General features: G+C 38.7%; 1 protein-coding gene across 48 annotated transcripts in view; it reads left to right on the forward strand.

The window, feature by feature from the left end:
- NCOR1 (nuclear receptor corepressor 1) overlaps positions 1 to 13,375 on the forward strand; it is a 191,217-nt gene that overhangs the window by 40,700 nt on the left and 137,142 nt on the right. For all 48 annotated transcript variants that reach the window (XM_074018641.1, XM_074018645.1, XM_074018652.1 and 45 more), the window contains one exon: positions 8,365 to 8,557. In XM_074018641.1, the coding sequence (XP_073874742.1) occupies positions 8,365 to 8,557 (193 nt within the window). The remainder of the gene's footprint in view (positions 1 to 8,364; positions 8,558 to 13,375) is intronic.

Genomic DNA, 13,375 nt, shown 5'->3' on the forward strand with positions numbered 1-13,375 from the left:
TGACTCGCTGCAGCCTGGACCTCCCAGGCTCAAATGATCCTCCCACCACAGCCTCCCAGGTAGCTGGCACCACAGGTGCATGCCACAGTGGCATGTTAATTTTGTATTTTTTGTAGAGACAGGGTCTCACTATATCCAGGCTGGCCTTGAACTCCTGGCCTCAAGCGATCCTTCTGCCTCGGCCTCCCAAAGTGCTAGGATTACAAGCATGAACCTCTGAGCCCAGCCCAGATATCTTTACGAGGTGGTGACTTCATTCCTTTTGAGTATACAACCAGAAGAGGGACTGCTGGGTCTATAGTAGTTCTATTTTTAATTTCTTTGGAACCTTTCATACTGTTTTCCATAATGGCTATAACAATCTACATTCCCACTAACAATATACTAGGGTTCCCTTTTCTCCATACCTTTGCCAACATTTGTTATCTTTTGTCTTTTGGAGAATAGCCATCCTTACAGGTGTGAGGTGAGATCTCATTGTAGTTTTAATTTGCGTTTCCATTGTGATTAGTGATATAGAGCGCCATTTTATATATCTCTTGGCCATTTTTATGTTTCTTTGGAGAAGTGTCTGTTTAGGTCCTTTTCCCATTGTTTTCACTTCTCTTAATATATCACATTGATTGATTTGTATGTGTTAAACCAGTCTTGCATGCCGGGGTAAATCCCACTTGCTAGTGGTTTGTAATCTTCGTGATGTGTTGTTGAATTCAGTTTATTAATATTTTATTAAGGATTTTTGCATCAGTGTTCATTAGAGAGATTGGCCTCTAGTTTTGTTTTCTTGTGATGTCCTTGACTTAGATATCAACCTAAATGCCATTGACTTAGATATGCTGGCCTCATATAATGTGTTGGGAAATATTCCCTCTAGCTTTATTTTTTGGAAGAGTTTAGGAGGAGTTGGTAGATATTTTTCTTTGACTATTCAGTACAGTTCTGCCATGAAGCCTTCAGATCCTGGAGTTTTCTTTGTTGAGAAGTTTTTGATTACTTCTTCAGCCTCTTCATTCGTTATTGGTCTGTTCAGGCTTTCTACTTCTGCCTAACTCAATCTTGGTAGGTTGTATTTTTCTAGGAATTTATCCATTTCCTCTAGGTTATCCAATTTACTGACATATAATGGTTCATATAGTTCCTTATGATCCTTTTCATTTCTGAGGCATCTGTTGTAATTTCTTCATTTTCTTTCTTTATTTTATTTATATGAATTCTAAGGTATTTTGAAATATAATTACCTTGATAAATTTCCTTTCTGATTTCAGCAATTTTATAAGGTACCTGATTTCCCATTTCAAAAATATGCTCACTGTTTAGGTTCTAAGATGATCAAAGATTTGAAATATAATATTATTTTTTTTGAGACGGAGTCTCACTCTGTTGCACAGGCTGGGGTACAGTGGCGTAATTTTGGCTCACTGCAATCTCTGCCTCTCATGTTCAGGCGATTCTTCTGTCTCAGGCTCTGATTAGCTGGAACTACAGGCACTACAAAAAAAAAATACTTTTTTTGTATTTTTAGTAGAAACAGGGTCTCACCGTGTTGGCCAACCTGGTCTCAAACTCCTGACCTCAGGTGATCCCCCGCATCAGCCTCCCAAAGTGCTACGATTATAGGCGTGAGCTACCACTCCCAGCCTAAAATTATTATATAATACATTTCTTGGTTAAGTTTGGAGAGAGAATTCAGATTACTTGTCCCCTGATACCTAAAAAATATACAAAAATATTTATTTTTCAAAAAGGCTAAAAATTTACCCTTTTATGAACAAGGAAAGGCATATAGCTATTGTCAAAAACTTGGAAAAGTGGGATTCACAGAAAGAATTACAAGTATCTTGAATGACTTGGCCTCCTATTTTCTATTTTTTTTTTTTTTTTTTTGAGACGGAGTGTCGCTCTGTCGCCCAGGCTGGAGTGCGGTGGCACGATCTCGGCTCACTGCAAGCTCCACCTCCCGGGTTCACGCCATTCTCCTGCCTCAGCCTCCCGAGTAGCTGGGTCTACAGGCGCCCACCACCGCAACCGGCCAATTTTTTTTTGGTGTTTTTAGTAGAGACGAGGTTTCACCGTGTTAGCCAGGATGGTCTCGATCTCCTGACCTCGTGATCCGCCCGTCTCGGCCTCCCAAAGTGCTGGGATTACAGGCTTGAGCCACCGCACCCAGCCTATTTTATTTTTTTGAGACAGAGTTTCGCTCTTTTTGCCCAAGCTGGAGTGCAGTGGTGCAATCTCTGCCTCCCAGGTTCACGGGATTCTCATGCCTCAGCTTTAAGAGTCGCTGAGATTACAGGTGCCTGCCTCCATGACCGGCTAATTTTATATTTTTAGTAGAGGTGGGATTTCACCATGTTGGCCAGGCTAGTTTCGAGCTCCTGACCTCAGGTGATCCGCCTGCCTCAGCCTCCCAAAGTGCTGGGATTACAGGCGTGAGCCACTGTGCCCGGTGAACATGAGTTTTTAGAAAAGAAAATTTTAAAAAAGCGATATTGAAGAAAATAAGTTAGTGAAATCCTAGGATTTCTCATGAATATTCCTTGATTGGAGAAAATTTAAATTGGTGGTGGTGAATGGTTTGCTTGAGAATTCCCATTATGCCATCCTGGTTTCTTAACAGCTGCAGAAAGGACAGTTGGGATGTGCCATTCTGTAAAGTGATGAGCCAGAACCTTCTGGAGTGGTCTACATGTCTGGCTGGTAGAGGGGGCCAGAGTCCTTAGCAAAGGCAGTTACAGCCCTAACCAAGATTTTTCCTCCTTTGCCCCACTTCCTTGCTCCCTCGGGTCGTAGAACAGTATATAGGAAGCCATACCCAGTCTTCCGTTTGCAGAGAAGATGAACACATGCCAGAAAAAGTGGGAACAATCAAGGAGAACCTACCCAGACTATCCCACACCGAGAGAAAGGCTGCCACAATGTACCTGAGCAGGAGGGTGGGGAATGGCACAAACAAGGTGAATATATTCCTAGAGAAGAAAATTAAAGCAACACAGTATGCCAAAAATAAAATCACCACGTGTAAGAAACATAAAGAGCATGCCTCGTAAGTGCTATGCACTATAAAAGAACTTAAATAATGAAGTATTCAAAAACAAAATGATAAGACAGACAAATGGGCTAAGTGTAGTTCAGACATTTGACTGCCCTCGAGATATAAAATGAGAAAGAAAAGGAATAAAGTAGATGTGGCTTAAGGTAAACCTTGTCTTAGAACAAAGTCTTGATATAATTAGAGTGAGTACAGAAGAAAAGGACAAAGATTAAGACAATTAGAACTTGTAGGGAGGACAAATAAAGATCATCCAGGATACTGTAAGAACATGTTTTTGAGGTGGAAAACCTGATAAAGGAACAGTAACAATATTCATAATACAGAAATTCCCCATAAAGTTAAGGAAGAATCGATAGAATCTATAGATTGATAAAACACCTTGTTCCAGGAAAAATTTGTACAGAAAGAATGATCCATACCAAGACAGATCATGGTTAAGGAATTAAATTGCGAGGATAACTAAAAGAATTAGGAAGTCAGGAAACAAAATAAATGCTCCACAAGGTGGAAGAATCAGGCTGCAAACGTCTATATAGCAGAATTGAGTGACTGAAGATAGTGGAGCAATAGCTACAACGTTCTGAGTAAAAGAAATTGATATTCAAGAATATTATACCAGACAGTTTAACAATAAAAGCAACAGGCAGATGTTCTTAGACATGAAAGCACTGAGCAATTATAGCATCTAAAACTGAAAGAGGCCGAGTGTGGTGGCTCACACCTGCAATCCCAGCACTTTGGGAGGCCAAGGCAGGCGTATCACCTGAGGTCAGGAGTTCAAGACCAGCCTCACCAACATGGTGAAACCCTGTCTCTACTGAAAATATAAAAAATTGCCGGGAGTGGTGGCGCACGCCTATAATCTCAGCTACTCTAGAGTCTGAGGCAGGAGAATTGCTTGAACCCAGGAGGTGGAGGTTGCAGTGAGCCAAGATTGTACCACTGTACTGTTGCCTGGGAGACAGAGCGATACTCTGTCTCAAATAAAACAAAACAAATCAAAACAAACAAACCAACCTGAAAGAATTTCTTTTTTTTCTTTTCTTTTTGTTTGTTATTTTTTTTGAGATGGAGTTTTGCTCTTGTTGCTCAGGCTGGAGTGCAATGATGCGATCTTGGCTCACTGAAACCTCCGCTTCCTGGGTTCAAGTGATTCTCCTGCCTCAGCCTCCCGAGTAGCTGGGATTATGGGCATGCGCCCTCACACCTGGCTAAATTTTTTGTATTTTTAGTAGAGATGGGGTTTCTCCATGTTGGCCAGGCTGGTCTCGAACTCCTGACCTCAGGCGATCCACCTGCCTCGGCCTCCCAAAGTGCTGGGATTATAGGCATGAGCCACTGCACCTGGCCTGAGAATTTCTTGATGACCGATTCCAGCCAAATAAATAATGGATGCCACGGTAAGAGGATTGGTAGTAAGCCATAAACCCATCTTTTTTGTTTGTTTGTTTGTTTGTTTTTAAAGAGACAAAGTCTCCAAATTCCTGGGCTCAAGTGATCCTCCTGCCTCAGTCTTCTGAGTAGCTGGGATTACAGGCGCATGGCATTGTGCCTGACTAATTTTTTTTTTTTTGTAGAGACAGAGTTGCTATGTTGCCCAGACTGGTATCAAAACTTCCAGCCTCAAGCGATCCTCCTGACTTGGCCCCCGAAAATGATGGGAAACATGTGTGAGCCACTACATCCGGCAACTAGGGCACAGGAAAATTAAGAAAAACATTGAGTATGGAACATTCTCTTTTTATCAAGAAATCAGACTGCTTTAGAATTCTTTAAAATTCAAATGATAAAGTGTAGTTATTTAAATGTGTTTTGTAATTTTAATTTGTTTTAAAGATGTTTAAGGATGGTGTTACTAGATGACAAAAGTCAGTAAAATGGGGAACTTTACAAAGTTTGCAAGCCTACAGAGTTTTGTTTTTGTTTTTGTTTTTTTTTTTTTAAAGACATGAGTCTCGCTTCATCGCCCAGACTGTTGTGTTGTGCAGTGGCATGATCTTAACTCACTTCAACCTCTGCCTCCCGGGTTCAAGCGATTCTCCTGCCTCAGGTTCCCGAGTAGCTGGGACTACATGTGCGCACCACCACGCCCGGCTAATTTTTGTATTTTTTGTAGAGACAGGCTTTCACCTTATTGGCCAGGCTGGTCTCGAACTCTTGACCTCAAGCGATCCACCTATCTTGGCCTCTCAAAGTCTTGGGATTACAGGCATGAGCCACGGCATCCGACCCTACAAAGATTTCTTTATATGAAAATTTGGTGTTAGGTTTTGTTTTGTTTTGATTTGGTATACCACATTTTATTTATCTATTTTCATCAGCTGATGGGTGTTTGGATCATTTTTACTTTTTGACAATTATGAATAATTCTGTGAACATTCATGTACAAGTTTTTGTTTGGGCATATATTTTCCTTTCTGTTGGTTAGATACCTAGGAGTGGAATTGCTGGGTCATATGGTAACTCTATGTTTATTTAACTATTTGAGAAACTACCAGATCATTTTCGAAGTGTACCATTCTACTGGTGTTAATTTTAAAAGGCAAATACATTAATTTAAATTGGAGATTTCATGCTTAGTTGTACCAGAACTCCTAATATTAAATTGTACTTAGCGAAGATTTTCGTAGTTTATTTAAATTTCTGAGATTTTATACATTATATATTTATTTATGGCTGAGTAGGTTTGTTCTTCTAAAAAGGATTGGCGGGCTGAAATGGGAAGTAGTCTGATTTCTAGATAGAAAAGGAGCATTCCATACTCACTGTTTTCTTAATTGTCCTGTTCCTTGGTTTCCTTAGTTTCTTCTCCAGTACTGGGTATGGTATATCTCAACTTCTAGCTTTGATAAATCTCAGAGGCAGAGTTGCTGGAAATGAAATGTCATACTTGAAAATTATGCTTTTGTCGGTTATGTTCTAACTGAGGGGGCAACTGAGGGTGGAAGTCCAGGTAAGGCATTACTTGGGTAGATTACCTCTGGCCTTAGTGGAGGATGAATCTTTTGATTATAATAGCTTTGTAGTAAGCTTTAAAAGGTGAAGTGTGAGTTTTCCAACTTTGTTCTTTTCCAAGATTGTTTGGCTGTTTGTAATCCCTTGAGATTCCATATGAATTTTGTGATGACTTTTTCTGTTTCTGCAAAACAAGCCAATGGCATTTGATAGAGATTGCATTGAATCCACAGGTTGCTTTGTGTAGTATTGTCATTTTAATGACATTGTCTTCCAGCATACGAATTTGAGATTTCTTACTATGTATTAAGTCTTTTATTTCTTCGAGCAATGTTTTGTGGTTTTCAGCGTTTAAAGTTGTAAGCCTCCTTGGTCAAATTTATTCCTAGCTATGTTCTTTTGGGTGCTCTTATAAATGTATTGTTTTTGTTTTTTGAGACAGAGTTCCGCTGTTATTGCCCAGGCTGGAGTGCATGGCACGATCTCGGCTCACTGCAACCTCTGCCTCCTGGGTTGAAGTGATTCTCCCGCCTCAGCCTCCTGAATAGCTGGGATTGCAGGCGTGTGCCACCACGTCCGGCTAATTTTGTATTTTTTAGTAGTGATGGGTTTCTCTATGGTGGTCAGGCTGGTTTCGAACTCTCCATATCAGATAATCCGCCCGCCCCGGCCTCCCAAAGTGCTGGGATGACAGGCATGAGCCACCGCACCTGGCATAAATGTATTGTTTTTAAAGTTTCATGTTTGGATTGTTTAATGCTAGTGTATAGAATACAACCGAATTTTGTGTGTTGATTTTGTGTCCTGCAACTTCGATGTATTTATTTGTTAGCTCTAATAGTTTTTTTTGCCATTTCTTAGGGTGCTACATATGGAATCATGTTGTCTTGAATAAAAATGCTTATTTCTTTTTAATTTGGATACCTTTTATTTCTTTTTCTTTCCTAGTGCTCTGACAATAATTTCCAATATCATATTGAATATAAATGGTGAATGCAGTCATCTTTGTCTTGTTCCTGAAGTTTTCCACCCCATCATTTTTTGTGATGTCACTCTGAATTTTAAGATAATGGGATTCTATGTGTTCAATGAGATTTAAAATTTTGAAGTATAATAATTTTTACAGAATTTAGCATTCAGGCCAGGTGCGGTGGCTCATGCCTGTAATCTCAGCACTCTGGGAGGCTGAGGCAGGTGGATTGCTTGAGCTCAGGAGTTTAAGACCAGCCTGGGCAATGTAGCGAGATCTCATCTCTACAAAAATTAGCCCGGCATGTTAGCTCTCGCCTGTAATCACAGCTACTGGGGAGGCTGAGGCAGGATAATCACTTGAATCTGGGAGGTGGAGGTTGCAGTGAGCCAAGATGGGGCACTCCAGCCTGGGCCTCCAAAAGCAAATGAACAAACAAAAGGAATTTAGCATTCATTTCATTGTCTGTCCTCAATATGAAACCTAGTGATTCTGTTTTCAATGAAATATTGCTTTACAAAGCATTAGTTTACAGGTTGTCTGTGAGATACAATATCACCTCTGTAAACATCTGGTAGAAAATGAAAAGTCAAATTAATGAGCACTCACGAGCAGGACTCAACAATACATCCTGTAAAGAAATAAAAGATTCTGATCTTCAAGTCGTGTATTTAGGGAAACTAGACAGAATACATGTTTTGGGGGCCAGGATGATGTTTTAGAAGCAATGTTGGATTTCTCCTCAAGATACTTGTCTTTAAGACTGAATCGTACCTCATAACTGAAGTCATTTCTCTTTCTATGTAGCGGTAGCTGGGAGAGTTTTATTTCTTGCTTGTTTTTATTATTGGTTGAAAAATGGTGGCTCTTCTGGTTTATATTATCCCAAATTTAATTATTATGGCATTTTAACATTTAAAAATATTAGTTTATAGATATTCTTCAGCAACTAAATTTTCTGCAAATGTTTTGTTTTGTCTTTCACTTCCAGATTAGTTTTTAACCCTCTCCTCAAACATTTTTTTTTAAGACGGAGTCTCATACTGTTGCCCAAGCTGTAGTGCAGTGGTGCCATCTCAGCTCACTGCAACCTCCACCTCCCAGGTTCAAGCAATTCTCCTGCCTCAGCCTCCTGAGTAGCTGGGATTACAGGGGCCCGCTACCACGCCCAACTAATTCAAACCTTTTTTAGAAATTAGAATTGAAGTTGAATGGTACTATAGTGAGGTATATATTCTTCGGGGGTGGGAACAGAAGGGGTACGGGTTCACTTTGAATGCAAGCATGACTTTTTCATTTATTATTTCAAAGTCTATCCAGGGATATTAGCAGGGAGTTGTACATCACTTACAAATTTTCAAGTGTTTATTTTCTTTGTATGTATTAGGCCTCAAGAAAGGAGAACTGGTTATGAACCGTTTCATCCAGGCCCATCCCCAGTGGATCATGATTCACTGGAATCGAAGCGACCACGGCTGGAACAGGTTTCTGATTCTCATTTTCAGCGTGTCAGTGCTGCGGTTTTGCCTTTAGTGCACCCACTGCCAGAAGGGCTGAGGTCTTCTGCAGATGCTAAGAAGGTAAATATTTGTTCTCTTACCCTGTGGAGTTGTAGGTTTGTAATGTTTGTTTAGTTGTATTCATGCATAGCATCTCAAAGAAAGTCCAATGACGCCGGTCTCTAAAGGTTAGTGGTATGGGAAAGTAAAAATTTTGTTAAACAAAGCTAGAAACCACAGATGAGTGCTCCAGACTGCTAAAGTGAGCACTTTTGCCTTTTTGGTAAGTGAAAACAATCCAAGAAGACTGCTCCCGTAAAGAAGAATTTCTATTAAATAATGCTCAAGCATTTTTGTATTGGCTTGCTGGCTATAAAATGTGGTCAGAGGTACTCAAGACTACTAGTTTTGTTAAATCTTAATTAAATTTTAAATAAGTCCCTTAAATTTAGTAGCAGTTTATTAACTGCTATATGGGAGAAAACACATCTAGGTTAGGTTTAATTGTGCTTATAAGTTTTATACAAAAAAAATTGTTCCTAATTTATATAAGTAATACATACTTATAGAAAACTTGGAAAATACAGAGGAAAAAAGTTACTTGTAATCCTATAACTTGGAGATAATGACCCTCCCCCAGTTTTATTGTGGAATAAAACTTGTATATATTTATGGTGATATTTATACAGTGTGATATTTTGATATATGTATACATTGGGAAACACATCAAGCTAATTAACATATCACCTCACATAGTTTTTTTTTTTGTGGTAAGAACATTTAAAATCCACTCTTAGCAATTTTTAAGTATATAATACATATTGTTAGCTATAGTTGCCATGCTGCACAAAAATAACAAGTTTTAATATTTGGCTATATTTTGTGATATTTCAAACAATGAGAGTTCTATTAATAACTTTCCCCATGCACTTATTTTTATTTACCCATCTTTTGTGAAATGTTTGCTCATGTATTGTGTCCTTGTTTTGTTGCTGTGTTTACCTTTTTCTTTCTTTTTGTTTTTTGTTTTTGAAATGGAGTCTCGCTCTATACCCCAGGCTCCCAGGCTGGAGTGCAGTGGTGCAATCTCGGCTCACTGCAACCTCTGCCTCCTGGGTCCTGGTTTAAGCAATTCTCCTGCCTCAGCCTCCCGAGTAGCTGGGATTACAGGGATGCACCACCATGCCCAGCTAATTTTTGTATTTTTAGTAGAGACAGGGTTTCACCATGTTGGCTAGGCTGGTCTCTTGAACTCCTGACTTCATGATCCACCCACCTTGGCCTCCCAAAGTGCTGGGATTACAGGCGTGAGCCACCGCGCCTGGCCTATGTTGACCTTTTTCAGCCCTCTGCTTTGCTTATTATTAATTCTGCAGATTAGGAAGTGCCTGACACTTAGTAGATACAGAATAAATATTTGTCATAGAAAGAACAAATGAATTTAAAAAACTCTTAAACAGTAAAGTGTTAACCTTTTTATTAACATATACTAATATTTTCCCAATGTCTTTTTGTTTCAGTTTTTCTTTTTTTTAAAGCATACTGAAGTTTAAAATGTTTTTACTGTCATCAAATCTTTTTTCTATAATGTTTATTAACCTTTATGCCTAATTGCCCTTTCTTCCCTGGTATCAGGTAAATAAGTACCCACGCATTTTCTTTGAGTTTTCATGCGATGAAGAATAATTTAAAAGATAGTAAATGTTACGTACAATTTATTTTCAAATAGTTCAGGCAAAATGAAGTTATATACACACACACACACATACACACCCCCGAACACACACACAGAAAGCAAATATATTAACTACTGGTGAATCTAGATAAAGGATAAATGAGTGTCCATTATACTGTTCCTTCAACTCTTAAGTAAATTTGAAATTTTTCAAAATAGTAAGTTGGATGGGGAAAAATTCTTTGCCATAAGCTAGAAATTAGCTAAGCGTCTAGGTGTTTTGTGACCCACCTTATCATGTAAAATATCTTGATCATACAGTAGTCTGTGAGGTTTATAAGAAATGTTCTGCTGCATTAAAAAAAAAGAAATTTAAAAATATAGTGAATAAAGGTCATCTTCCATGGCTGAATACATGACCACAAATGTAATTTATAACTATAGAATTTTGTTTTTTAGCAGAAAAGTGTCTTAAAAACTCATTCATTAAAATGGGACGTGTCATGTTGTAGTGTGACCCATTTCCATGTTATAATTAAGAAACTGGATGTTCAGAAAAATTAAGTGACCTAGGTAGTACCTCCTGAGTTGGAATTAACCCAGGACCCCTGACTCTAGTCCTGCTTTTTTCCCCCTAAAGTGTAAACCATGGCTACTACTACTAACTAATACTTCTCCTTCCGTCTTCCTCTCCCCATTCTCTCCCAACTGCCCACCTCCAGAAGTAAGGATTTAAAAAGAACTGACATTTGTTATATATATATTTTTAAATGTTAAGCCTAGGTATATCATTTATAGAAGAGTTGAATAAGCTTGAAAGAAAAAATTACCTACAGTTTTGCCACTTAAAAGTTATTAACATTTTCGTGTTGATTCTTCCCTATTTCTATGTGTATTATTTTAATATTAATTTTGTGGGGTGTTTTTTTTTTTTTTTTTTTTGCTACTCCTTGTGGAACAGGGCTAACCCACAGGCGGTGTATCCAAAGTCAGCCTGTATGACTATTTTAATGTGCTCACTTTGTACATTCTGTTTAACTTTACTTTTGCTTAAATATGTGCTTAGCTTCTTTTTGTGCCAATAAGTTTACAACTGTATTGTTAGTGGCTGCTTAGTATTCCACATATGAATAAATAAAGTTCATTGATTAAGTAAAGTTATTTATTAAATTGTCATACATTTAGGTTACCTATTTATTCAGAAGTACGGTGTTGTGACATGCATTGTTTTTTTTTTTTGAGACGGAGTCTCACTTTGTTGCCCAGGCTGGAGTGCAGTGGCACGATCTTGGCTCACTGCAACCTATACATTCCAGCGGTTCTCCTGCCTCAGCCTCCAGAGTAGCTGGGACTACAGATTCATGCCATCAAGTTCAGTTAATTTTTGTATTTTTAGTGGAGACGAGGTTTCACCATGTTGGCCAGACTGGTCTCGAACTCCTGACCTCAGGTGATCTGCCCACCTTGGCCTCCCAAAGTGCTGGGATTATAGGCGTGAGCCACTGAAGCTGGCCCATACATTATTTAGGTTGATTTTTTTGTATACATTCTTACTTATTTCCTTAAGGTAGATTTCTTTTAGTATAATTAATTACAGACCAGGTTGATTTTTAAGGTTCAGTGGATATTTCCCGATTGTCCTGCAAAAGAGTAGGGCCAGTTCTTAACTCCTGACAGCAGTGTAGAAAGGTACCCACTTCTTGGCCAGGCGTGGTGGCTCACGCCTGTAATCCCAGTGCTTTGGGAGGCCGAGGTAGGTGGATCACCAGAAGTCAGGAGTTCGAGACCAGCCTGGCCAACATAGTGAAACCCTGTCTCTACTAAAAATACAAAAATTAGCCAGACATAGTGGCAGGCGCCTGTAATCCCAGCTACTCGGGAGGTTGAGGCAAGAGAATCGCTTGAACCTGGGAGGCGGAGGTTGCAGTGAGCTGAAATTGCGCCATTGCACTCTAGCCTGGGGGACAAGAGTGAGACTTCGTCTCAAAAAATAAAAAAAAAAAGGTATCCACTTCTTTTGTATCCTTGCTGACACCACGTGTTTATTGTTTAACAAAAAGATTGTTAATTTGATGAATGATTGTTTTTTAACTTACACTTATTATTTGTTAGTAAAATTTAACATTTTTAAATTTGTTTATTGGTTATTTTTCCTGTTTTGTAAATTGTTTTTTCATATATGTTGCCCATTTATCTGTTGGTTCATTTTATATTGAGTTGTTAGTGCATGTTTTACAGAAGGTTTTCCTATTTAATCATTTGCCTTTTTAATTTGTTATTGCTGTTTTGATAAGCTGAAGAAGATTGTGTTTTTTTGTGTGTGGGTTATTTATTTATTTATTTATTTATTTTTTATTTTTTTTGAGACGGAGTCTTCCTCTGTCACCCAGGTTGGAGTGCAGTGGTGCCATCTCTGCTCACTGCAACCTCCGCCTCCTGGGTTCAAGCCCTTCTCCTGCCTCAGCCTCCCAAGTAGCTGGGATTATAGGCACTCACCACACCTGGCTGATGTTTGTATTTTTAATAGAGATGGGATTTACCATGTTGGCCAGGCTGGTCTTGAACTCCTGACCTCAAGTGGTCTGCCCACCTTGGCCTGCCAAAGTGCTGGGGTTACAGGTGTGAGCCATTGTGCCCAGCAGAAGATTGTTTTTATTTTGATCCATCAATCTCTCCTTTTTTGAAACTAATGTCTTTTATATCTTTTGCTTTTGGCCTTCCTGAACAGGATAATGTGAATCCTTTTTTTTTTTCTTCCTTTAAACTTGAGGCTTTTGTGATTTGCTAATAAGCCTTTTATAAATGTTTACTATTACTTGGCTTTTTATTTGATGTAAGATATGAGGTAAGAATCTAATTCTTTTTCTTCAGGATTGGTATCTGGCTGTTTCAACCCAAGATTGTAAGCTGCATGAAGGCAGATAGTTTGTTTTGATCCACCACCCTATTCCTGTTATATAAGTAGGCACTTGAGGATTTGTTTTCTTGTTAAATATTTAATATTTAGAAAGGAAGTCAGTGGAAAATATTCATTTGTAATATTAATTCTTTGGGCATGCATCAGAATCACCTGAGGAGCATTTTTGAAGATTGCTGAATCAAAATATAATCTCTTTTGCTATTATATATGTTTCTATAACACAAATTTGCTCATATGCATATAGTGGGAGAATGATATTAATTAATGTATCATGAATGTCCTGGTGGTTCACCAAAGATCTTTC

This window comes from Macaca fascicularis, chromosome 16 (assembly GCF_037993035.2).
Source record: "Macaca fascicularis isolate 582-1 chromosome 16, T2T-MFA8v1.1".
In the NCBI taxonomy this organism is placed as follows: domain Eukaryota; kingdom Metazoa; phylum Chordata; class Mammalia; order Primates; family Cercopithecidae; genus Macaca; species Macaca fascicularis.